This window comes from Lissotriton vulgaris, unplaced genomic scaffold (assembly GCF_964263255.1).
Source record: "Lissotriton vulgaris unplaced genomic scaffold, aLisVul1.2 SCAFFOLD_800, whole genome shotgun sequence".
Taxonomy (NCBI): domain Eukaryota; kingdom Metazoa; phylum Chordata; class Amphibia; order Caudata; family Salamandridae; genus Lissotriton; species Lissotriton vulgaris.
Window position 1 is genome coordinate 816,281 of NW_028241815.1, and position 27,642 is coordinate 843,922.

General features: G+C 46.6%; 1 protein-coding gene across 2 annotated transcripts in view; it reads left to right on the forward strand.

Moving 5' to 3' along the window:
• Window positions 1–1,326: 1,326 nt before the first annotated feature.
• The window catches only part of LOC147669881 (E3 ubiquitin-protein ligase TRIM39-like), an 85,228-nt gene continuing 58,912 nt past the window's right edge, over window positions 1,327–27,642 (forward strand). Inside the window, exons 1-3 of one of the 2 annotated variants that reach the window (XM_086948179.1) lie at window positions 1,327–1,775; window positions 4,518–4,613; window positions 13,691–13,921. In XM_086948179.1, coding sequence (XP_086804305.1) covers window positions 1,362–1,775; window positions 4,518–4,613; window positions 13,691–13,921 — 741 coding nt within the window. In that variant the 5' untranslated portion in view covers window positions 1,327–1,361. Of the gene's footprint in view, window positions 1,776–1,864; window positions 1,946–4,517; window positions 4,614–13,690; window positions 13,922–27,642 lie in introns of those variants that run through there. The other variant, XM_086948180.1, reaches the window with a different exon arrangement.

Consider the following 27,642-nt stretch of genomic DNA (forward strand, 5'->3'; position numbering starts at 1 on the left):
TGGTCCACGCTAGGGAGGCACTAGTATTTCTACAGAAAGCCACGGAACCCTTAATATTGTGTAGTATTATGAATTTTATTAAGCTAGCACTCCGTCTAAGGCTTACTAGAGGAGAAGATTGAAATGTCTTTAATTTTAATCCGTTTAAGTGTTACACACGGTTACATTGTTGTATTTATGTTTTGTTAATTCTCTGTACAAAGAACCTTGAAATGTTTAATTACTTTTTACTATGTATATATGTGTGTGCTTTTATGGTGTTTTTTAATCACCGAATAAAGATTCTTTGACTTGACTTGACTACTGGAAAAATTATAAATCCTGATTCAGCAAGTTTTTTTCTGCAAGCCTATATTTAAAAATAAAGCCCTGAGCAGTAAGTTTACTCTATCAACAAAAATAATGATGTATAGCACAACAAAATACTCCTTTGAATGTGGGGAATAGGTTTGTGTACATGTCTGCTTGTTTCTTTCTGTGTGTGTGTGTGTGTGTGTGTGTGTGTGTTTGTGCATGCTTGAGAATATATAGCATTGTGCCACACAACAACAAATAATGGTATGACATTAAGAAGTTGCAAATATTACAAAACTAGAAAAAGTTACCATATTATTCTGTTTGGCTTTGATTTTGTGTAATGATTTAACCTGTTTTGTTTACATAAATACATTTCTGTCTTGCTTGGATATGTGCTGCAAGTGGTATAGATGTTATTATGTATCATCCTGTCTTGCCGCAACCCGCCCATAGTCCCGCCCACTTGCAACACCTCTAGCTCATTTTAATGAGTACCTGCACTTATTTTTTCCCATTTAAAGCACTGACGAAGAATAACAACTCCTGAGACCCTGGGACAGAAGTTCAAAGTTGGGGTCTCTCCGCGGCACCTGGTGATCGCCCCCAGCACACACCGAACACCGGCACTTAGTCCAGGTCGGTTCACGGTGCCCTGACGCCCTCCTTTGCCAGTAAAAAGGCCGCCGTGGAAGCCATAGAGGCGAACATTCAGAGCACCGGTAAGACCATTGTATCTTGTCGAGGGCCTCTATCTCCCACCGCAGACATTCCAGTGGTTCCTTCCAGCCAATCACAGGCTGCTTTAAAAAAAAGGCGCCAATGTCTCTTAGCTGCTGAGGGTGTTGCCCCGCCCCCACTGCAGCTATTACAGTGGCATATATAAAGCCAATCACAGGCTGGCTCGCAACCTTGACCCTACAGTAGCCAATGGAAGCAATCAAATTCTCGACCAATCAGAGCACGCGCTGCCCTGGGGGCGCATTTGAAGGCAAATCTACACAGACACGCCCACTCCACGAACAGAGAAACGAAACTTACCTTCACCTTCCTGCATTCCTGGGGTCATGGCTGCAGCAGCTCAAGGCAGGAATCTCAAAGAGGAGGCCTCATGTTCCATCTGTCTCGAATATTTTACGGATCCTGTGACTATTGACTGTGGACACAACTTCTGCCGCTCCTGCATCACCCAGAGCTGGGAGGGGAGAGATGGAAACTCCCCCTGTCCGCAGTGCAGAGAAATATCAACAGGGAGAAGCCTCCGACCCAACAGGCAACTCGGAAACATGGTGGACATGGTAAAACAGTTTAACCTGCCCCCCGTGGAGCCCCCACAGGAAAATATGTGCGAGAAACATGAGGAGAAACTGAGGCTGTTTTGTGACGAGGATCAGACGCTCATCTGTGTTGTGTGCGACAGATCAGAGGAGCACAGGGCTCACTCGGTGACTCCCATAGAGGAAGCTGCCCAAGAGCACAGGGTATGTGTGCGGCGGCGCTTATGTTACTACTTGTCACATTCAGGGATTGCTCCATAGGTGGCTCTAGAAGGGCCCACGCTGCGTGTCCCAGGCACAGAGTGAACCCCATAGAAGAGGCTGCAGAAATATAGAATTTATATCTGACTCCATCTGGGATCTTCAGGCACTGGGTGAGTCAATGGAAATGGCTGCCTAAGATCACAAGGCGTGTGTGTGTGTATGTTCAGCGATTATAAATGAAGTCACTCCAGGAGTGCCTAAGATCACAAGGCGTGTGTGTGGATGTTTGGCGATTATAAGTGAAGCCACTCCAGGAGTCCATACCTGGGGCTGTGGATAATCCCAAAACAGATGTGTGTATTTTTTTTTATAGATCATAAGGTAATATCCATGTTTCTCGCAGAGGGTAGACAAAAATAAAAAATTATGTCTGTGGGTATTCAGGGATCAAAAGTCCATGCACTCCATAAACTTTTGCAGACAGTTGATTGTGAGCCACGATAATTGTCTGAGTGTTTGTGGGAAGCATAAACGGACAATAGAGAAAATGTACAAGGTCTGTCAATAGGACTTCAGGCAGAACTCGGTGGAAAGGTTGCCCAAGAGCCCTCTGTGTGCCTGGAGACATTTGGGGATCAGTCACTGCTTTCTGAGGCCTCCGTAGATAATTCTGCAGAGGGTTAAAGTTGTGAAAACCTCATAGAAGGGACGTCAGAAGTGGGCTTGGCATGTCTGTCACTGTCCTGGATCACGGGTTCCACACCCCACGACCCACAGCAGAGGCTGCAGACGCGTACTAGGTTTGTCCGGTGGGGGCTACCTTTACAATTGCGCCCAGGGGCAGAAGATGTCAAGTACACAAAGAAGGGGCTTTAAAAGACTCGATCCTGGAGTCTCATACCACACACCTTGGGACTCATAGAAGAGGCTGCAGAAGTCTATACGGTATGATTGTGATGTATGACCGTACCAAGACACTCCATGCATCCATACAGAGGGATGCACAAGAGCACACGGTGTGTCTGCAAGAGTTTAGTGATTTGGGTTACAAAGAGAATACCGCCCGATTAGTCTTGCAGTCACATGCTTCACATCTTCATCTCCTCAGAGCAGGCAGCAGTAGACCACAAGGTATGTTGGTGGGCATTATAGGATCACAAGGCTGCCAGGTGATCAAATAAAGAGGAACTGCCCAAGATCATAAGGTGTGTGTGGGTGTGCAAGGATCGTATACTCATTAGCCCGTAGAGCGAGCTGCGGATGAGGACAACGTTTGTCTGTGGGGTTTTAAAGCTTGCAAGGACAGGCAGATCAACAAGTATGTCTGAGTATTCAGACACACATTTCCACAGTAGTATCTGGAACCGAACAAAATTACTTCTTGAGAAAGAGCCGAATGCTGTCACTCATACCCATTAAGGGACCATCTCTCAGGGAAACCAGGAAGGGTTTCGCAGCGGTCGAAGCGCCTTGGGACCCTACGGGTAAGTAGTGCGCTATATAAATGCCTATACATTTACATTTACACAGTGAAAGCCGCCAAGAGACCGAGAGAGTGAGAGGGATAGAGAACGCTAATAAAAACGAAAAGGTCTTGGTTAAGGCCAGACCTAGTTAGAGACTCAATGCTTAAAGAAAGTCACAATAGTACACCCACCGTATACGTTGTTGCATTAGTGAAGAATCACACCTTTCATAAATTCACAAGCATTTACAGAAGTAGGACAGGAAATTGTTCTTGCACTTCAGCACAAGCGAATATACATGTGTAGATTTGCTCATTTGAAAATCTGACGAGCGTTTCAAAGTTCACTTTTTTCCACCCACTTTCCCCCCCAGCCCTTGTAGAAGTTTTACTTCTGCCCTTGTCAGGAGGAAATTTTCAACCTTCTCTGTATGTAAAAAGATTTGAGAAGAGCTGGTGAAAATCCATAAAACACGCATGTTAGGTTTGCACAGACGCAAAACGTCATTCCATCCCTGGAGCTATTGCCTCCCGCTACCTCCAGCCCCAGCATGTAGGTCTCCAGGAATATGATGAAATATGTGGAATTTTCTAGTATTCAAACTCTACTTACTATAGTATGAGCCGTGATATAATCAGAGAGGCTATTATCAGAGCTCTTATTTAATGAAATTGCTGCCATCATTTGTCGCCGCACTACGTGTCACCATTGGGACAAGTGGATTTTTTTTACAGGACAAGTAGAGTTAACTTGTCCGATGGACAAGTAGATATTTTATTGATTCCACACCTTGTAAGTACCATGCATAGATATGTGTGTCTGGTACTTATAAACTTGTTATGTATGGCTGGTATTTGTTATGTGTGACTAGTTCTCATGATCTAGTTATCTCTGGTTGGTACTTAAAAACTGAATATGTGTGGCTGGGACGTATGATCTGGAAACACGCAGCGTGGTACTTACAATCTGGATATGTATGACCGGTACTTATGATCTAGATATCTCTGTCTGCTCCTTACTTCCGGATATGTGTGGCAGCTAGTTATACTCTAGTCATCTATGGCTAGAATGTAAGATATCGATATGTGTGGCTGCTGGTTATTTTCTGGCAAAGGGTGGCTGACATTTCCAATCTGAATAGGTGCAGCTAAAACATCAAGCGATGTGACTGGTACTTAAAATCTGCATGTATGTGGGCGCTGCTGCAGTGATTGTTATTGTATGAACTTCACTTTACAGATCTACAGTTGTCATGTGTGTTCTTTCCTCTCTGCAGGTGAAGCTCCAGGACTGGCTGCGACCTCTGAGGAAAGAGATGGGACACATTCTGGAGTCTAAACTCAAGAGGGAGGGACAGTGTAACACCATGAGGGTGAGTAGCAGCCGTGAGTCCTGTGCACTTATAGATCTGCCATTGTGTATGTATCGGTCTAGATTAGAGATCACCGCTATTGCACACAGCCGCCCTTGACCCCACAGGATCCTGGGCCAGTGACTCTTTCGTAATCACAGTGGTTCTCAAAGGTATCACACGCTGCGCTTTCAAATAATCAGTCTATTTAACTTGACGCACTCAATGCCAGAGGAGATGCAATATCCTGACCATAGTGTATCGTACATAACTTATATTTACCAACATAAATAGTTTTTTTATCACAACATACATTTAGTGCAGTGTGGGGGGTCACAGACATGGCGCACACTTTAGGTATCATGTCACAGCAGCAGTAACACTGCACACACAGGCCCTACAATGGCAGAGGCCTGGTAAAGGTTTGAAAGGCTACTTTGGTGGGTGGAGCAATCAGCACTGCAAGCCCACAAGTAGCATTTATTTTGCATGCCCTGGGTATCTGAGATACCACTTTACAAGGGACTGACTGGCAAATTAAATCTGCCAAATAGGTGAAGGGCAATCTTCGCTTGTTTAACACAGAGAACACACGCACATTACACTGGACAACAGTGCTAAAGGGCCCAGAGTCCTAAAACCACCATCACCATGTCAGAAAAAAAGGCTAGGAGAAAGGCAAAAAGTTTAGGGATGACCCTGCAAAAAGGGCCAAGTCCAACATAAGAGTGGGTAACTGTTAGATGCTGCAGAGCGGTCCAGGAGATTGAGGGCTGCTGTGTTTCCTCTGTCTAGAGTCATGCAGATGTCATTCATGGCAGCAATGAGGGTGGTTTCCATGTTGGGTCTCAAACCAGACTGAGTGGTGTCATGGAGTAGGTGATCGTTGAGGTGGGCGGTGAGTTGTCTGTTGTTGATTTTTCTCTAAGACCGTGGCCGGAATGGTAGCAGGGAGATCGGTCTGTAGTTGGTGGGCATTGAAGGGTCTGTAGAGAGTTTCTTCGGCAATGGGAGGACAGTTGGGTGTTTCCAAGCATCTGAGCAGACCGCGGATGAGGTAAAGGTATTCAGGATGCGTGTGAGCATGTCACTGATTGCTTGCAGTCCTGTGGAGTAGACGTGGTGAGTGTAAGGATCCGATGGGTCTCTTAAGTGGATAGACTTTATGGTGGCGGCGGTTTGTTCTGGGCAGATGACAGGCAGTGTGGTTAGCATTGGTTCTTAGGATAAAATTGGAACAATTTAGTGAGGTCTGTAGCGAGTGCGAGGTCGGCGGAGCTGGCGGGTGAAGGTGTAGAAGCTGAGTCGTCTGTTGAGGTACGTGTGTCCGGTGTTGTGGAGTGCCTTGTGTGCGTGGGTGAGGAGCTTGAAGGTTATCCTTTTGTTGACCGGGAGCCAGTGCAGGTCTCTCAGGTGGGGTGTGATGTGGCTGCGGCGAGGGATGTCGAGGATCAGGTGTGCAGAGGCGTTCTGGATGCGTTGGAGCTGTCTCATGAGTTTGGCCGAGGCTCCTGCGTAGAGGGAGTTTCCATAGTCCAACCTACTGCTGACAAGGGCCTGGGTGACTGTTCTTCTCGTTTTAGTGGGGCTCTACTTGTAGATCCTACGGAGCATGCGGAGGGTGTTGAAGCAGGAGGAGGAGACGGCGTTGACCTGTTTAGTCATGGAGAGGATGGAGTCGAAGATGACCCCTAGGTTGCGTGCGTGGTCGGTGGGTGTTAGAGCGGTTCCCAATGCGGTCGGCCACCAGGAGTCGTCCCAGGCCGAAGGGTTGGATCCGAGTATACGGACCTCCGCCTTGTCCGAGTTCAGCTTCAGTCGGCTGTTCCTCATCCATTCAGCAACGGCCTTCATTCCTTCGTGAAGTTTGGTTTTGGCGGTGTGGGGGTCCTTGATGAGGGAGAGTATCAGCTGAGTGTCATCGGCGTAGGAGAGGATGTTGAGGTCATGCAGATGGGCGACGTGGGCGAGCGGTGCCATGTAGATGTTAAACAAAGTTGGGCTGAGGGATGAGCCCTGGGGTACGCCGCAGATGATCTTGATGGCTTTGGAGCGGAAGGGGGGAAGGCGGATGCTCTGTGTTCTGCCGGAGAGGAAGGAGGTGGTCCAGTCCAGGGCCTTCTCTTGGATCCCAGCGTTGTGGAGGCGTGTTCGTAGTGTGTGGTGACAGACCGTGTCGAAGGCGGCTGACAGGTCCAGGAGGATGAGGGCCGCCGTTTCTCTGTTGTCCAGCAGGGACTTGATGTCATCAGTGGCGGCGATGAGGGCAGTCTCGGTGCTGTGGTTACTGCAGAACCCGGACTGGGAAGGGTCCAGGATGTTGTTCTCCTTGAGGTAGCGGGTCAGTTGTTTGGTGACGGTCTTCTCGGTGACCTATGCCGGGAACGGGAGCAGGGAGATGGGCCGGAAGTTCTTGGGGTCCGCCTTGGCTTTCTTGAGTAAGGCGTTGATCTCGGCGTGCTTCCAGCTCTCCGGGAAGGTTGCTCTCTCGAAGGAGGTGTTGATGACTTTCCGGAGATGGGATGCGATGGATGTGCTGGCTTTGTTGAAGATGTGGTGTGGGCATGGATCTGACGGAGATCCGGAGTGGATGGTGTTCATGATTTTGATGGTGTCATGGTCGTTGATGTTGGTCCAGTAGAGCTGATGGTTGGTGCGGATGGTGGTCGTTGGGGCGGAGGTCTCAGTGGTTGTCGGGGCGGTCGTGGCGTTGAAATTGTCGTGGATGTCTGTGATCTTGCGGTGGAAGAAGGTGGCCAGCGAGTCGCACAGGTCTTGCGAGGGTGGGACGTCATTGGTGTTGGAGCTGGGGTTGGAGAGTTCCTTCACGATGTTGAAGAGCTCTTTGCTGTTGTGCGCGTTGTTGTCTAGGCGGTCTTTGAAGGAGGCCCTTTTGGCAGATCTGATGAGGTGATGGTGTCTGCGGGTGGCATTCTTGTGGGCGGCGTGGCTGTCCGGTGTTCGTTCACGGAGCCGGATCTTCTCCAGCTTTCGGCAGGTTTGCTTGGAGGCCCGGAGGTCTTCAGTGAACCAGCTGTCTTTCTTGTTGGTATGATTGTTGGAGGGTTTCTTGATTGGGGCAAGGGTGTTGGCACAGTCATGAAAAGATTGGGCACGGAACAGTCCTTGACTAAAAACAAATGCAAAGCCCTTCATACAGGAATCGTAATTGGAACCACTGGGATATCAAAATTCTTCTCAAGACGATCAAAATTAAGCACCCCCATTGCAGGAGTTGAGTGAGAGAAAATTTAGAGCAAACACTCCATATTGGAGAATGAATCCTTAATACTAAATAATGATAAGGGTCCAGTAGAGGAACAAGAAAGTATTTGCCCTACCGAACATGTGAAAGGCGATCCATCATCAGACCTGCAGAAACAAAAGCCACAAAATGCAGAGGAGATACCGCTCACAATTTCAATAAAAGATTTTACCCTACCAGATATAAAATATTATTTATTTCCTCTTACAGTACCTCTAGAATCAACAAAGGAGGCCCTGTTGGTACTTAATAGTACACCTAGCCACACTCCAGATCAAAAAGAAAATCTATCCCAGTCACCAGATCTTCCGTTGTTCAACACGCTGCGCTCACTCAACAGACAAGATTCCAATATCTACTGCACTTTTTACTCTCCAAACAATTTTACAATCTATACTTGCTCTAATGGAAAACTATATGGACAACTCTGATCAGATACTGGAAACCCAAACAGGTATTCTTTAATACCTAGTAAATAAAAAGCGGGAAAAACAACTCCAATACAAAATCAGATCTTTAACTATTGAATCATAGAATATAGCTGGGTAAGACCCTGGAAAACTAGCATTGATCTTAGAAAACTCACGCCAACTGTGACTTTGCAAGAAACATGGGCAATACTATCCTTTGACCAAAAAGACTATATCATGTATGATCTCCTGGCGAAGGCAGTGGGAAGGGGCCAAGCAAAAGGAGGAACTTACTGAAGGCGCTTCCTCCTGGAGCCCAGCAGCAGCAGGTCCCTCCTAAGCACAGGAAAAGCACAACCATCTCATGGGGACACAGCCCCCATACTTATACCGTATATTTGCTTTGTCTGCCCTGGCACAGGGCTTGGGGGAATCTGTCCCAACTAGTTCTGGGGGGGTTTGGAGCACTCTATTTACAGGGCTCCTCTTCCTCTTTGTCAGGTGGGGGCTCAGTGATCAGACACACCACAGAGGGCGGAACCAACATTATACAGGCCTATTCAGGGACTTCTCCCACCACTCCAAATGCAGATGTCCCATTCAGCCTAGCGCTGACTCACCCTGCCCCTCCCGGAGCCACACACACCTCCCAGCCCTTGTCACTCAAAAGCCAGACATTCAATTCATATCAGGCAGGCAGACACATAGCACACTGAAATGCCAACTTCTAAAAGTGGCATTTCTAAAATTGTTATAATAAATCTGCGTACACCATTGCGTAGCATTTATTATCACTTGCAGTAGTGAGAAACATAAAATGCCTGTTTGTCACTACCAGGACATGTCAGACACTTAAGGTACATGTCCTACCTTTTACCTACAATGCACCCTGCCCATAGGTCTAGCTAGGGCCTACCTTAGGGGTGACTGATATGTAGTAAAAGGGGGGTCACAGACATGGCGCACACTTTATGTATCACGTCACAGCAGCAGTAACACTGCACACACAGGCCCTACAATGGCAGAGGCCTGGTAAAGGTTTGAAAGGCTACTTGGTGGGTGGAGCAATCAGCACTGCAAGCCCACAAGTAGCATTTATTTTGCATGCCCTGGGTATCTGAGATACCACTTTACAAGGGACTGACTGGCAAATTAAATCTGCCAAATAGGTGAAGGGCAATCTTCGCTTGTTTAACACAGAGAACACACGCACATTACACTGGGCAACAGTGCTAAAGGGCCCAGAGTCCTGGAGGCGGCCAATGGGGAGGTGAAATCTTGCACAGTGGCGAAGACTAATTTGCTTCCGTTGGTGCTCAAATCCATGAGGTCCACCAGAGCGACATGTCTGGTGGTCCGTATCATTTGGTGGCAGCATCTATGGGCAGATTTGAACCTGCTCCTGTCTGCATTGTCCTGGCTCATTCTCCATTTGCTCTCCAGTTCTTTGCAGTGGTGTTTTATCAGTATCAGTTACTCTGTAGCAACTGGCCTGGTGTCTATATATTGTTGTATTGCGTTTTAGGGGCACAGGAGGTGATTCAGTTGCTTAAATTCTTGATGACTTTGGTGAGGCTTTTGCTGTGTTCAGATTGGTGGGTGTTGAGTGGTGTTCTACTCATGTCAGTGATGCTGTCTCAGTTTAAGTGGGCTGGTCTGTTGGTGGTGAGTGTGCATTGGACTAGGACAGAGAATCTGATCTTGATAAGTGTGTGGTCTGTCTGGGGAACTGGTGTGGGCTCGTCAATTCGGATGTTGCTGAAGTTGGTGAAAATTGAGTCTTGGAGTTGATCAGCGACGTGTGTATGTCCCTTTACTCGTTGGGTGAAGCCCTGCCTTCAAAGGACTTCAATGAGTTTGGAGTCAGTGTGATCTTTCAGGTGACAGTTCAGGCTAGCATCAAGGATGATTGGTGCAGTTAACTTTGTGATTGTGTCTGTGATGTTGGTGCCTGATCCCTGTGGTCTGTAGAGGAGAGTGCCGTTTAGAGTGAAGTATGCTGTGATGTGGATCTGTGAAGTGCTGTTAATGGTGTTCTTGTGGGCGACAGCGATTCTGCCTCTGAACTTGTGAAGTCTGTCTAGCAATCTTGTAGCCAAGGGGAATGGCTGTGTAATGCTGGGTTCCGACAGCTTTCCCTGTCACCGCTCCCCACCGGGGAAGCCGATTAGCCATGCATGCATGGCAGAATGCGAGTGAACTGGCTACGTCACTATATACCAATACAGATCCATCTCCAGCCCCTGCTCCAGCAGAGACAGCATCGCTCCACGGTGTACTCAAAAAGGCTACTGTGGAACTTGGACCCAACATCCTCACTGAGGGGCTCGAGTTTGCTGCTCCAAAAGCAGAACATTTAATAAGGCTTTTATGTGATCTGTGAAAGATGACGTGGGACAAGTCTGCCCCAGCCATAGATTAGAAAGAGGATAGACCCTGCAGGCTTATTCCGAGGGACTCAGCATGTCTTTATGGTCTTCTCTTCACCAGGGAGTCTCATGGTACCGGTCTCATTCTCCTCCAAACTCAACTTGGTGTTCTCCCCACCCACCCACAGACAGGGTGGGGAGAAAGCCAAGTTGCATATTCTTCTCTAAGAACCAGTGGAGAAGAAGATGCAATCTGTGGCTTTACCTTCTCTCTGTGCTCCTCTGGCTAACCTGGTTGAGTTCTTTGGGGCCAAGATAGTGTGCTATGCCGATGACACAGCTACTCACCCATTTACGAAAGATGAGACACCGCATTAAGAGGCCATCAAACCCGGCCTTTCTATGGTCTTTCAGTGGATAGGTTTAACCAACTCAAATGAAACCCTGACAGGGTCCAGATTCTCAGTTTCGTCACTACTCTTCCCTGAATTTACAAGCCCATTGGCTTGATGAGACTCCTCCACCCAATGACCAAGTTGAAATAGTAAAGTACTTGGGCGTTAGGATGGACAGGCAGCAGACGTTTGAAACCCAAATCAATATGGTTATTGGCAACTGCTTTTGTCTGAAGTGCATGGCCCAAACATTCTTACAATTTCTGTCCCTACCTGCTGGGACTATCGTTTATTTGCCCTTGTAGTCTCCAGAATAGATCATGCTAACGCTTTGTATGCACGACTTCCACAATATCTGCTACAGAAATTGCAGACTGTTCAGAATGCAGCGTCTCGTCGGGTACTCCATCTACCTAGAAGAGCGTTGATGTCAACCCATTTGTTCAAAACCCTGACTTTCATGCACAAGGCCCTCCACCAGTCAGGCCCTTAATACATGTCCTCTAGGGTTCCATTTTATTCTTCTCTTCGAGCTCTGCGGTCATCTTCTGGCCAACTTGCCAAAGTTCCTAGGGTTCTTATATATGTAAGTTTTTATATTGTGAGTTTTTATTAACTGTACAATAAACAAACCTTGAACCTAGGGTTAAGCGACCAAAAACAGGTGGCAGGTCCTTCTCCCTCCTGGGCCTGCAAGCTTGGAATAGCTTGCCGCTGACTTACGTCAAGCAGATAATAAACGTTCCTTTAAAACACAGTTGAAGACCTTGCTTTTCTCTAACTGCAACTATCCTTCTCTTCTCTTACTTATTCACTAGTGCCGGGACACTCTTGGGAGTAGCCGTGCGCTCCATAGATCTTGACATTCATTCATTCACTTTCCTTCTTAGCCACTACACCAATGCTTTGTGGGCAGCAACGATTGTCCCTGGCCGTCTCCAGGATTATTTTGTAGAGGCCATTCACGACTGTCTGTACATGTCCAGTCATATCATCAAAGCTAGTTTAAAGTAAGCGGACTCAGTCGCCCGATGTATAGGGTCCTTGGTAGCCCAACGCCACTTCTGGATGACTACGCTACTGTGGATCAGCAAGATAACACTGACTGAGGCTGTTGAGTTTTGTGTTCAAAGAACCATAGAGATATTTGGTGGTAAGCCAAGTCCCACTCTGGTGCCTCTAGTCCCAGAGCCTCAAAGTGAAATGCTTGGTGGGATGAGCACTGAGTATTGTGGAGTCGGTGTGAGTGCGTAGTGCACAGCTCAGTGGAGGAAAGTGGATGGGTAGTTCACAGCACAGTGCATAGGTAAGGCGGGAGGCTGTCTACAGTGTACAGTTTATTGGGGGTCTGTGAGAGGGAGCAGCATACAGCTCAGTGGGGGTTTGTGTGCTCTTCCATTGCACAGCTCAGTGGAGGAGGTGGGTGGTTAGAGCACAGCAAGAGACATTGTACAGTGCAGAGCTTCGTGGGGGTCTTTGTGTGGGCAGTACAGAGCTTCGTGGGGGTCTTTGTATGGGCAGTGCAGAGCTCAGTGGTGGTTTTTGTGTGTGAGGGCAGTGCAGAGCTCAGTGGTGGTTTGTGTGTGGGAAGTAAAGAGCTCAGTGATGGTTTGTGTGTGCAGTGCAGAGCTCAGTGCTGGTTTTTGTGTGTGTGGACAGTGCAGAGCTCAGTGGTGGTTTGTGTGTGTGGGGGAAGTGCAGAGCTCAGTGGTGGTTTGTGTATGTGGGCAGTGCAGAGCTCAGTGGTGGGTTGTGTGTGTGTGGGCAGTGCCCAGCTCAGTGGTGGCTTGTGTGTCTAGGTAGTGCACAGCTCAGTGGTGGTTCATGTTTGTGTATGCAGTGCTCCCCGCTCAGTGTGTGGGCAGTCCACAGATTAGTGTTGGTTTGTGTATATGGGCAGTGCACAGGTGAGTGTTGGTTTGTGTTTGTGGGCAGTGCACAGCTCAGTGGGAGGCTGCATTAGTGGGCAGTGCAGGGCGCAGTGGGGCGACTGTGTACAGTCAGACTGGTGATCTGCATTTGGTGCGTCTGAGATCAAGTTCCTTGGTAAGGCCTGTGTTTTTAATAGTATTTCCAACTCCCCTGTTAACTGGTCCAATTCTGAGAACATTTAGGGAAGAATAAACACAACAGAAAGGATGTGTTTGGCGGTTGTCACACATCATATGACTGAGCCTTACTGGATTTATTGAATTGACACGAGGCCTGGATGGAGCTAGACCAGGACCCGCTTGCTTATGTAGGGTTGGGTGGCGTGTGTTAGCCAATACTGAACATGCAACAGATGTTCATCTTCCACTTCTGTGTACACATCTCCGTCTAACAATCAAGTCAGTAGTGTCTCCCAGACATGAGCCTCATCCCGCTCCCCGAACCGACAGATTCTCTACTGTTCAGCAGCCATCGTTACTGGCAATGGGTGGACTCGTGGGAGCAGAGAACAAAGAGAGTAGAAGGGAAGGTAGCAAGAGTGTGCAGCTTTTCTTATGCTTGCTTAGCTTTGCATATCCAGTGCCTTTTAATATGGCACCAGTCATTGTGTTGGTTTCTGTCCGAATGCCTTGTGCCCCTCCCCCACCCCCTTTACATGCACCCGAAAGATGGCGGGGCTCATTGTAATCTTCCCAGAATCTAACCATCATTTCTTTGATGCTGACAGAACAAGGTGAGAGCCGAGAAGGAGAAAATTGCATCGGAGATCGAAGACCTGCGAAAACTCCTGAGACACAAAGAGAAGACACTGCACCAGAGACTGGAGGAGATGGAGAAGACAATTACCATGGTAGAAAATGCAAATATCTCCAAACTGTCAAATCAAATCACCTCTCTTAATGCCCTGATTACAGATCTTGAGAAGAAATGCATGGAGCCAGAGTTGGACCTCCTGAAGGTGAGACACCGCTTGGTAAATACAAGACAATATAGAAGAGCTACATTCATGTGGTGTGTGAGGTGTTGAATGTAAGTGGGGAACATGTATGATCAACAGACAGGGTTTATTTACACTGACCTCCTGTATTCAGACAACCCAACAAAATATACAGACAAGTTAAACTAACTGCAAATCCTTCTGTTCTGACGGCCCAATGGAATGTAAAAGTAATTTCAGTATAGCGCAGCCCTATTGTTTACTGACACCCAATAAGGTATAAAGAATATGGCAGCCGGGGTCCTGTGAGTCTATTCGGAATATCAGACTCTTCCGGGTCAGATGCCCTCTTTGTGAATATCAAAGGCTGGTCTGTGCCATGTGTTTCAATGTAGAATATCAGACTGTGCTGTCCTGTTACCAGATGTAGAATATCAGGCTTTTCTATGACATCTGACCCCATTTAAATGATCAGAATTTATAGACTTCTGTTATAAGTCCACATTGAAAATATTGCAGACTTTTGCCATGTCTGTGGCCATGTTCAAGGTGTCACAGATGGTGCTGGGCCATGCGACAATATTCAGAATATGAAAGACCGAAGGTGGAGTCAGCCTTGGAAGAAGATAGCTGCTCTGCACACCACCTCCACCAGCCCATGAAACCACTGACCTCTCCATAATCTTGGGCATTGTTTATGCCCTGGCAATAGCAAAGCAACCTTCCTGGCACACATCTCTAGACGCTTGACTGCGCACAAGGGCTGGGCATGGGAGGGGCGTGGGGGGTAGGAACATAGCAACTGGCCCTATCCTATATGGAGTAGGGTCGAGGAGTGGGCCTCCCCATGACCAGCGCAAGAGGGCCCACACGGGGGAAGGAGTAAAGCCTGGGAGCCACAGAAAGAGATGCAAAGAGAAGCATGACAGGGGGGCATGGTCCGAAAGAGTAAATGGGGAGGAAGAGGGAGGCCGTCCACGCATGTAGGAGTGATTGATTGATGAAGATGTGGTCTATTCTCGAATACTTTCTGTGGGCATTTGAGAAAAAGGAATAGTCCTGCGTGTAAGGATTAAGTTTCCTCCAGACATCCAGCCGCCCCATTTTTTTTACAGGGACGCTATTAATGCTTTGCTAAACACTCCTAGGGTAGCCTCTGCGGGTGTGTGGTGTCTAACTGTGCGTCCCAAACAAGATTTAAGTCCTCCATTACAATGATTTCCCCTAAGGCAAATCGCACCAGGGTTCTTTTTTTTGTTTTTTTTGTTTTTGTCCTCATACATGCCTGCTGGTACATACTGAATGGAATTCCTCCACACCTTCCCAACAGACACGGTCGGTGCCACCCTTGTGCAATGCCAGTGGGAGAGGAGCGAAATTTTCCCTCAAGATAAAGCTGTTCCCTAGTCCCACTCCTGATCACAGCACCTGAAAAAGCCATGTGTTACTAGGGAGAACCGGGCCAACAGCACCCTGGCATAATCATTGGACCAGGTTATTTTTCCCTCCAGGCCACTAGAGCCGCCCAGATCATAAGTGTACTCTTTTCATCACAGGCCATATCAGATTGACTAATCAAGATAATGTACTTCAAACAGTCCGCAAAGGCAGGAGGGATTTCAGATTTCCAAGCCCTACATATTTCCCTTCTGGCAATGGTCATTACGTAGAACACAAATTTTGAAACTAAAGTATTCATACCATAATCTGGCATTAGACCAAAAAAAATAAACGTTGGGCTAACCTCAATCCGCTGGAGCAGCACATCCTCAAGGAACCCACATACCCCAGTCCAGATCAGCTGAATTCTTGAACAGTCCAAAAACATATGGAAATCGTCTGCTTCAGAGAACTTACATCTGGGGCAGCAGTAGATCCCCCCCCCCAGTTACTTTAGATAATTTCTTTTTTTTTATTTCAAAAGTTCTTTATTTAGAAGATTGGTTCCAATAAGCTCTGTAGATAGTGTAAAGGTGGTTCCTCTTGAGTGTAGCTGGTTTCACAACTGCCTGTAACATGATAAAGGAGTCACACCAGAGTTTCCATATTTCCTCCACTTCTCCCCCAAAAACACTGTCCCAGAGTTTCCAAACTTTCAATTCCGGACAATCCCCAGCTTCCAGTAGGGCCCATACCAAAATAAAACTTCACGTTTCCACATGTCTATTCTGGACACTGAATCGAAGTTAGGACTTACATTAACCACACCCCATGACTGTGTTGCCCACCATGAGGATAGCTGGTAAAACTTAAACCTTGTCAGAGTTCCACCTGTCAAGCCGGAGAGTGCCTCCCAACTAATCAACTGCGAGTCCTTCTGAAGATCTCCCCAGAATCTGATACCTGCTGATCTAAGTGACGGACATAGTTGGTCCTGAAGGCATTCCGGAGTGCCAGGGTGTGGTAAATAAAATTACCGGACTATTTTTTCCATACATTAAATAACAATAAGGATAGCTCAATCAAATGAGAGGCAGAGTCCGTGGTATCTGAGTCATACGGGCTTTAATGAAATGCCTCGAGGCATGGGACATCGGGTTCCATCACCACTAAGGTTCAGGAAGGGACATTCAACATTTTATTAACATCTCACATTATATATAGTAAAACAGTATAATTGAAATGAATACAGTAGGCGTAACAGGTGAAAAGAGAGAGCTAAGAACACATGTGCGTAACAGGAGGCGTGTAAGAAGGCGTACACGTGGGCGTGCACTTGACATGTAAGAGAAACGTCACAAGAAACGTCACAAGTGGGTGGATGCTTAGAGAAAGTCTGCAGGATCAGCAGAAACTTTTGGCATAGATGCGCGCGCAACTGAGCATGACGTGTAACTGGGGGAAACTGGGGGCTTTGACTTTAGCACTAGTAGAGGAGACTAATGTCTGGGATGTCAGAACGACCTGCACCTATAGCCTATCTGGTATCTCATGTTTAGAGGATGTAGTGTCTGAAGTAAAAGGTTTCTCGGGCAGAGGCCGTTCAATACTGGATGCTAGTGCATGCATACGTGTCTTGGTGCAAAGTGCGGGGGCCATGGGCCTACCATGGTAACGGGTTCTGTAAATCACTTGCAAGGAGGACAGGAAGGCCGGGCCCTTTGCTCTGCAGCCGGGAATATGTTTACCTATTTCACTAGACTGGAATGTGTTTTCGCGGAGGCTGAGCTGATAACTGTAGGCAAAATATCGTCTTGGCAAGCAGGCCAGGCCGAGCCGGGCACCGCTTCGCTGGGAAGGATGTAAGATAGAGGTCAGGGATGCAGACCTAAACTGTAGCTTTCAGAGACAGAAGAGACTCGGAGCCTCAATTAAGGGCCTAGCTCGACTGGGCCAGAAAACATGGAGAAAACGTGTGCTTTTATTCAAAAGTGTACCATGTAAAGACGTTGGCACCATAGGCCTAAAAGCCAAATTAACGTGATTTTCTTGGGGAACTATATAACTGACATGCTAACGTTGGACGCAAATGCATATGCGTCTTCCTGGTATGCACGGAAAAGGAATTACCGTATTTTCCGGCGTATAAGACGACCCGGCGTATAAGACGACCCCCCACTTTGCTTGATCAAATTTAGGTTTTGTGCTATACTCGCCGTATAAGACTACCCCCACTTCCAGCACAGTCCAACGCTCTGCTCGTACCTTGTATGCTTTTATAACCTGCACACGTATCACTTTTTTCTCTTGTAATGTACCGATTGCTACCTCATGTATTTTGTTATACCGGTAACCTGCACACTTATCACTTTTTTCTCTTGTAATGTACCGATTGCTACCTCATGTATTTTGTTATACCGGTAACCTGCACACTTATCACTCTTTTCTCTTGTAATGTACCGATTGCTACCTCATGTATTTTGGTTGCTCGCTATTGTCACTTTTGAACCATGTAACTTAGGCGGGAAATGTTTCTTCCACCTTGCTTGTATGCTGGAAATATTGCAAGCCTACCCTAATCTCTCCACCCGCTAGTCCTCCGAGTACGCTCAGCTTACCGCAGTGAAGCAGCTCCAGTGCCCGGCAGCGTCCTCCGACTCCGTGGATGCTATCGCGGATCCTCAGCGTTGTCCACCGATGCAATGCTCCGGCGGGAATCCTCCGGCATTATGGCTGCCAATTTCTGCGGGAGGCCTCGGGGGTACCCACCAGGCAGTAGGGGCGAAGTAGGAGCGAAGTTGCGGCTTGAAAGCCAATTGTGCGCGGGAGCCCCCAGGATGCAGTGCTCTTCGACTCTTCGACTCTGTGGCTGGCGGGCGGATTAGAGCCACCCTCCCCCACCTCCGGCTGGGCCGGAAGCGCGGGAACCTTCAGGAGTAGTCCGCGCTGTTAAAAAAAAAACATGAAAACAGACGGTCTAATTTTGCATCCGGCGTATAAGACGACCCCCGACTTTCCAGAAAATTTTAAGGGGTTAAAAAGTCGTCTTATACGCCGGAAAATACGGTACATGACATACATGGAGCACGTGTGTATGGACGGGGTGCGAGTTGGGGACACATTAGCTACCTGAAAATTTCTATTACCTCATTCCCTCCTTGGCCCCTACTTCACCCTTTAGGATATGTCAATGTTCATGAGACCATCTATCTGTTCATATAACATCATTTGCTCTTCTTTCTTTATTCGGGAACGGGAACGTGCACTTGGACGGGGAATACAAGCTGTGGCGCACAAGCCGCAAATCGCTGGCCCACATTGCAGACAGAGACAACAACTGAACAGAATAAGCAGTATTATTCCTAGGAATGATAACAATTTCCATTCCCAGGCGGATATCACACTCCAAAGCCAACTGGACCAAGTCCAGGTGCCAGGATTCTGGTGTATCAGGTGAGCAATTTCATGGAGCCGTGTTATTGCTTTATATACTGATGGCGCGTTATTAGGAATGAAAATACAACAACTGGATCCGATGACTCTACAAGCCCCGCCCCTATCGGCCAGGATGACGTCAAGGACAAGGCGATTTTGAAGAACAACAAGTCTCATAGCAGACTGCTCTTCGGTCAGGTTACCTAAAGCAGAAGTAGTCCCATTCACTACTGCTTCCAAAGTTCTGGTTAATTTGCGTATAAATTTACTGTTCTGAACAGGACCTACAAAGAAAAAGAATCCTTTATTGAAATCTGTATATTGCTCCCATGTTGTTTCAGTGTGGTCGACAATCGGGGTCTTGATCTCCCTTCTATGTCTTACATGCACAAGATGTGGATTTCGATGATAATCAGGTGGGGCTAGGAAAACGGGTGGCAATAGGAACGCGATATAACACGTTCCATCCCAATCTAATGGCAGACGTACATAAGCTGTCTGACCACATATAAAATAAGAATGGCGGGAGGCTTTGAAAGTGGACTTTCCTTTATCACTGAATTCGACCACAGTATCACAATCACTGTGTCCTAGATGTACTGAACCATTCTTTTCTGACACATAATTCGCCTTTCACTGGCAAAACTGTAATAAACGGTAAGTCCGAATTAGTCTCAGACTGCACATTCAGAATCATGAGGTTAAGTGTAAAATTACCTAATCCATACACTTCATTTTCTAGATCGGTCCCTGTCCTTTGGGGAAGACCTTCCTTGTCTGGGAAACATATTTTATTCATAACCGTATTAAGGTTCCCCCATATCCAATTGCCTTGGGAAACTGTGGACTTACTATCTAGGGAGGACATTAAAGTAAGCCATGCACCACACGAACCATTATGCGTAAACGGATAAGGAAAGAGGGGCAGAGCTCCCTTGTATTTCTGATAGGGAGGGAGTCGGCCACATACCCAGCAATTGGTGGCATTGCTGGTCTGGTGAGAATGGTGTAACATACGGATAAAAGTATTGTTGCGCATTGCTAATCGATAGGACAGTTCGTGGGGGGGCAGGTCGCTGAAAGTGTGCTCTACAGAGTCATTAGAGAAAGTATGTACATGAGAATTAAAAGGAGGAAAGAAATCATGTAACATGAAGCTTATACATATAATCGAAATGCTCAGAATAAACATGAAAATTAACGTTATGATGCATCTGCTATGCAAGTTTTTGCAATATTGTTCTCTTTTCGATTCGCCTATCTCTCTGACTACTTGGGTCTATCTTATACATGTCAGAAACCTGTCTAACCGCTTCACCCGAGGGGGATTTAAACAATTAAACGCTGTCTGACTTACTAGACCTCAACTTGGCTCGGTACTCCTGTTGCAGAGTTTTTTCTAGCAGGGGGAGTTTAGAGTCAGTGTCTGAAAGGGGGCAGTCCTTTATTACAGTCTCTGGACACAGTCCATGAAAGCGTTTTATGTGGCTTGAGTGGAGCCACGCTTTACGTCCTTCCAGTTTCACTGCGGTCCTCGTGGTCATCAACACCAACTTTGGCTGCTTCCACCTTGGCTCCAGAGGGCTCGAGCGATCGAAGTTGCCGACGTAGACATAATCCCCTGGAACGATTTCATGCGGTTTTACTTGGGTGTTGTCCGGGAAGGCAGCCGCGACCTGTGAACGACAAGATAGTAGTGCAGACATCAAGGAAGCTAGGTAATCTGTCAGCATAGTACTTTCAACATCAGTAATTTTGCGGGGCATAGGCGTACCCCACATATTTGGGGGACGTCCAAAGACTATTTCATACGGGGACAATCCGGTTCTGGAATGGGCTACCATTCGCATGTAAAAGAGGGCAACTGGCAGGGCTACTATCCAATCTACGCCTTTTTCTGCACAGACCTTTGCTAATCGTGTTTTCAAAGTCTGGTTGTGTCGCTCGACCAAACCAGCTGCTTCGGGGTGTCGTACACAGTGGAATTTCCACTGGTATCCTAACAGGAGTGATACCTGTTTCATGAGTTCGGACGAGAATGGCTGACCATTATCAGAGTACACGACACGGGGCAAGCCGTATCGCGGGAAAAATTCACGGACCAGTTGTTTGGCAGTGGTTACAGCAGTGTAATCTGGGACTGGATATGCTTCGGTCCATCGGGAAAGGGCACATACAACTACGAGGACATACTTAAATCCTCGGCATCTGTCCATCTGGATATAATCCATCTGGAGGACTTCAAAAGGATGGTCAGGAGGATGAAATCCACCTTGTTCCATGGGAATGCCTTTGCCTGGATTGAACTGACAACAGATCATGCAGGTACGCAGTTTCTGTTTTGCTGCTGCACGTAAATGCTTGTTGAACCAAAGATTCTGAATGCTGTCTAACATGGCTGTGTTAATGATAACTTGAACCATAGAGTCGGGGAGGAACCATGTGGCTCTTCCCTTCGTCATCCTTTCCTGATCTGTCTGGATCCCTCCTTGTTCAGTCCATTTCTTGATTTCATCTGGGGTTGCATGTGTCTGTATGTCAAGTACATCTAGTGTGGGATCCTTAACTGTCATGCAATGTGTTAGTGAAGTTACTTCAGTCTTTGTCGGATCAGTCGGTATGTCTGTTTGAGTCTGAGCTGTGAGTTTGGCTGTTCGATCTGCAAGGTCGTTACCCTGGGAAATAGTGTCGGTGACTTTAGTATGTGCTTTGCACTTCATGATGGCTATGGCTGTAGGCAAATGTATTGCTTCTAACAGGGCTTGAATGAGGGGACCGTGTTGTATCTTGGCACCGTGAGAAGTTAAAAAACCTCTTTCTTCCCAGAGAACACCGAAGTCGTGAACGACTCCGAATGCATACTGTGAATCTGTGTATATGTTCACTTTCTTGTTCTTGGCTAGTATACAGGCTTGCGTCAGAGCAATGAGCTCTGCTGCTTGTGCAGATAATGTGTCAATACGATGTGTTTCTATGACTTCAGTTTCAGTGGTCACTGCATATGCGGCTACTAACTCCTGTGCTTGTTCTCATACATGAACCATCCACGTAAAGTGTCAGGTCTGGGTCGGGCAATGCAATGTCTGTCAAGTCTTGTCTGGGCTTTGTCACGGTATTAATGACTTCCACACAGTCATGTGGTGCTGGATCAGTTGTAATGGAGGGTAACAATGTGGCAGGGTTGAGTATGTTGCAACGTCTGATTTCTATGTGTGGTTGGAACAGTGTCAGTTCATATCCTGTCAGTCGTGCTATGGTCAAGTGTTGAGTCTGGGTTCGATTTAGGAGAACTTCCACGGGGTGTGGAACCTGTACTGTCAAGGGATGTCCTAACACTATTGAGTCGCTTTGTCTGATAGCTAGAGCTGTTGCTGCAACTGATTTTAGGCACGCAGGCAAGGCCTGGGCTACTGGATCCAATGTACTAGAAAAATAAGCACAAGGCTTGTGTTTTCCTGCTTCATCTTGTGTGAGAACAGATAATGCTGTGCCATCGCGTTCTGTGACAAAAAGTGTAAAAGGTTTGCTGTAACATGGTGTTGCTAAAACTGGTGCTTGACATAAAGCTTTCTTCAAGTCATCAAAAGCTTGGGTATGTTCCTGAGTCCAAGGGAGGACAGTCGAAGTCGCTGCCTCCTGTGTTGTCAATTGTATGAGTGGCTTGGCTAGATATGCATACTGAGAAATCCATTGTCTGCAGTAAGAAGTGAGGCCAATAAAGGCCCGTACTTCCTTTTGTGTCTTGGGTTGTGGCAGATGTGCAATTAACTGGATGCGGTCTGGTGTCAACTGTCTACCCCTCTTGGACAGCAAGTGTCCAAGGTATACCACTTGCTGGGCACAGAATTGTAGCTTCGAAGGGGACACCTTATGCCCCTTTTCGGCCAGAAAATACAAGACAGTCAGTGACGCGCGCTCGCAGTCACGTTCGGTCCGAGCTGTTATTAACAGGTCATCAACGTATTGGAGCAGTGCAGTGTCAGTAGGCATGTGAATACTGTCTAGTTGTCGTTTCAGGGCTTGACTGTAAATACTAGGACTTTCCGTGAACCCTTGAGGTGCACGGGCAAATTTGAAGCTTCGGCCATTTAAAGAGAATCCGAAAAGATACTGGCTTTCCGGATGAATGGGGACACTAAAGAAGGCGTTCTTAAGATCGATTACAGTAAAGAACGCTGCTTCGGAATCAATAGCAGTCAATAGGGAAGAAATATCTGGGACCACTGGGTACTGGGGAATGATGCATTTATTTAATTCTCGAAGGTCGATCACCAATCTATAGACTGGTGGTGCATTTGGGTCAGTTCGTTTAAGAATCGGAATGATTGGAGAATTACATATATTGGAGTCAGTTTCTACAACTACTCCTTGGGCAATCAGTTCGTCAATAATTTTCAGTAAGGCTGCTACAGCCTCGGGGGGCAATTTGTATTGCCGGATTCGGGGCAGTACAACTCCTTGCTTAAGAGTGACACGATATGGTGTAATGTGCATACAACCTACATCAGTTGGACCTTGCGCCCATAAATGCTGTGGTACATTTTGCAATCTTGGATCAAAATCTCTCAACACATAATGTCTTTTAAAATCACGTAAAAACAATCTCACTCCTTCCGGAGAACAACATATCACTGCTCCTAGTGCTTTCAACGTTTTAATACCAAGCAGATTTTCAGGACATGCTTTCGTAAGTAACAAATCTGTAGTACGAGACAATGGACCTACTTCTAAGGAAACTGGCTTTGACACTTCGTTAACAATAGGCTTTCCTGAAAATCCAAGGGAAACATTCTGTGAGCCTGAGAGGGGTGCCCCTGGTACCTCGTCGTGACTGATGGTAGTTCTGCTCGCCCCTGTGTCAATCAAAAATGTTCTGTCTTTCCCTAATACCTGGCTATGTACATAGGGACCCTCTTGATCTACAGGAACCTCAATAAGAGGCAAGCCAACCTCCCTCTCTAGGCTGTTTCATGAATACTGCTGATAATCGGGGTAATCTGACTGTGCATACTGGTACATTTGCTGTGTGACATGCTGAGTGGCAGCAATGGGTTGGGGCTGGGGTACAGCTACTGTCTGCTGTTGTGCATTCTGTGGAGGTTGCGTGTTCTGTGGAATATTCTGTGGAACGTGTTCTGGTCTAGGTGGTGGACGCGGTCTTTCTTTCGTCCTGCCTGTAGCGATATTGTATTTTAGAACGGTACATTCATTTATATAGTGACCTGGCTGTTTACAGTAGTTGCAATTCCCTTTAACAGGAGCTGCAGAATGACTAGTCTGTGTCGCACCCCTCTTCTGACCATCTGCTGGAACGGACTGGGCAACTAGTACTTTCATTTTCGTATCTTTCATACGTCTCTGTTCATGTTCGTGTTCCTCTCTGATTCGGTTCTGGTGGTACTGTAACATTTGTAACATTTGGGAAGGGGTATTTGCTTGCCATGTACTCTCGACTTTCAGTACTCTATTTTTAACTTGTGGTAAGGAATTCTCGACTAGTTTGGTCACAAAAAGATGTGGATATGATTCACTACTTGTTTTCAGCCCACTATTAATAATGAAACATTTCTCAAATCTAGAATAAAAATCACTAGTGTTCTCGTCTTGTTTCTGTTTGCAGGCTGAGATTGCATCCCAGTCTTCCTTTTTAACTGTCAATAACCTAGGCAAGACTTGTACTAATAATCCTGGTAATGCTTTGGCTTTGTCCCCGAGACCAGTACCTGGGATTCGCCCATTTTCTTCTGTTTCTAATTCAGTCCAAATAATCTTTTTATCTCCCACCTCCCATTCCTTCTCTTTAAGTTTTTCGTAAATGACGGCAGGCAACAATATCTTTAACATTTTAAGAATATCGGGATACATATAATCCCCCATGAGTAACATGTCTTTTAATTCACGGTGGAATCCTGCTGGATCTTTATCATGACAGGGCACTAATTTCTTCATTTCCAATAATTCCATTTTGGTCAGGGGTGTGTATACGAATACTCGTTGAAGCTCACCCCCTGCGGTCTGGACGGGATGAACTTCTCGTAAGGGATTCTGTCTGTCTATGTAAAATGGTTGTCTTACTGGGGGTGGAACAGGAACGAAATGTGGAGTCAGGAAAGTTCTGTATTTGTGGCGTTGTTCTAGAATGGTATTAATTAAATCGGTACCTAGGCCTCCATCTTTTTAGGAGTAATTCTTCCAATAGATTATATAGGGGACCTGGATCAGAATGCTGACTTTCATATAGTGTAATGAGATGCTGGATCATGTACATACCAGCTAAGCGCTGTTCGTCTGGGGAAAGATTAAAAAATGTTTGCGCTACTGAATCATCTTTATATATACTAGTATTTCCAGCCCATTGTACTGCTGACCGTGCTAGTTCCTGATCATGCATGGTACTAAGTTCACTGTAACCTATTCTTTCTTTCAGTATTTTATCAGTGGCTTGGAATAAATGTTCAAGAGAACATTGTTCTGGTATTGGAGAGAGAAAACGTTTCTTGTTTTCTAGGCGAATGGGTCTGTCAAAAGGTCTTGCTCTACCGACGTACGCTATTCTATCTGGGTCTCCTTCTGTATCATCTATATCTTCCTCCTCTGTGGTTTCATTCTCCTCTTTCTCGGCTTCCCTAGCTGCTTCTTCTTTTTCGTGTATTATTACAATTTCTTTACGGATCTTTCTGTACATGGATTCTACACAACTTTGTTTATTATGTTTACCATCAGCTATATTGTTACTCCAATTTATCAGGATGTCCATCTCTTCTTTGCTTGTACCTGGCCGATCTCGTTCCCTTATCAAACAATTTATCAAAAACTGTAAGATCATTCTTTGTGTCTCAACCTTGTTGTGTGCCATGGCCTCGTGAATGCATTCTGTTTTTTCCCCTGTTCTAATGAAATTGTATATGTTATCCAAATGTTGTCTCATATGTGGTAGAATGGACAAATAGTTTGTGACTCGTCGTAAACGTATCGAGTATAGTATCATCTCGTCTTCGCCTGGTACTGGATCGTATCTGTAAGGTACTGTCTAAGGGCTGCGAATGTCGCAGCTTTGGGTGTACGTTGTAATGCTGCTTCTCTAAGCGTCATTCGTTTTACTTGAGGCGGGGTGACAGGGAGACCTCCTACGGCGCCTCCTGAAGCGGAAGCGTAACCATCAACTAGCTGTGTTGTTACTACTGGTGTCATAGCTTGAAAAGTAGGTGTAGGTAATGTAGGCAGACTCTGGGTTGTAAGTGTAGAAAAAGGATTGGTAGGACCGATAGCAGGAGGGACAGTAGCAGTAGTAGTGACAGGATGGGAAGTGACAATGGGTGGGGGAGTCGAGTCTTGCGGGAGTGGGGGGTAACGTGTCTTGAACAGGCTGAATAGGCTGATGTATATTATTAGCAGGTGGTAAGCGTACATTGGTATATTCTGGAGCTACATCATCTAAATAGGAAGAAAGGAAAATGTCCGCTGCGGTCTGTTTGTGACGGAGTTTAGTCGGGACCAATGGTGGTGGCAAGTTAAGGGGTACTTCCGGGGTCGCCTTGGGCAGGCCCTCGGCGAGAACAGGATACAGACCTGTAATAAGGGCATTTCTTTGTCTGTCTTGTTGTTCTATTCTGACTCGTTCTCCTTCTTCTAGTAACTCTCTTTCTCTGGCTTTTTCAGATTCTTCTCTACTTCTCTCTGCTTTCCTGATTTCTTTCTCTGTTCTTCTATGCGCTTCTTTACGCCATAATTCTATGGCATCTTTCTGGGATTGTCTGGCTTTCTTTTTCCATAATGCTTCTTCTACTCTCATGATGCAATCAGCATCCCATGTCCCTGAGACAGGCCATCTATATTTTTCTTCCAGATCTTTTGTGTAATCCACCCACAAATGTAGGTACAGTATGGCATCTAAGCCATGTTTATGGTACATAAAATGTCCGGGAGTGTCCCTAGGCGGGACGGGAACTGCTTCTTCGAGTATCCCTTTCCTAGTTCCTATCTGACGTAATTTCGAGAACAGCGGCATTTTTGAGCTGACTTGAACGTGAACACAATAAACACAGTAATGAATAGCAAACAATCATTCATACCACGACATTAAAACATTTTCCGACTGATATTACCTGGTACATAGAAGACACAAATTCTGAAAACCTCGAGAAACAATACTAGAATACTGTATCACTAGATGCACTGCTAAAACAGTACAGACAATACCGGTCCCATTAAGAGACACGTCATTACCGTATTCACCTAAGTGAACACGTCTGGACCAGGTCTGTGTACCCAGACCTGTCTTGACCGGGCACAAATTAATGAACCCGTCTAGATGCGTTCCCAACAATGGTACTCACCGGGAAGCAGAAACTGAAGGCCTCGGAACCTGGACTGGACTGCGTCGGGCTACGATTTCTCCTACACATGCGCTTCGGAACAGGTGGGCCTCCGGGTACCTCGGACCTTGCTCTCTCGACTTGGGGCTCTGGTCGGGATCCTCCGCATTCCTCACCGCCTCGTCTGGATGCGGGACCGCAGTCTCCGTCTCCTCCGTGGGCCTGAGGGAGATAGCAGGAAAACCCGCAGGTGTGCACTGGATCCGTCACGGCTGTAGAAGGGGTCAAGGCCTGCGTTACATCGCGGGCGAGTGGGGAAGGGGGGGGGGGGTCCCTGTTCGGGCGCCAGATTATGTGGTAAATAAAATAACCGGACTATTTTTCCATACATTAAATAACAATAAGGATAGCTCAATCAAATGAGAGGCAGAGTCTGTGGTATCTGAGTCATACGGGCTTTAATGAAATGCCTCGAGGCATGGGACATCGGGTTCCATCACCACTAAGGTTCAGGCAGGGACATTCAACATTTTATTAACATCTCACATTATATATAGTAAAACAGTATAATTGAAATGAATACAGTAGGCGTAACAGGTGAAAAGAGAGAGA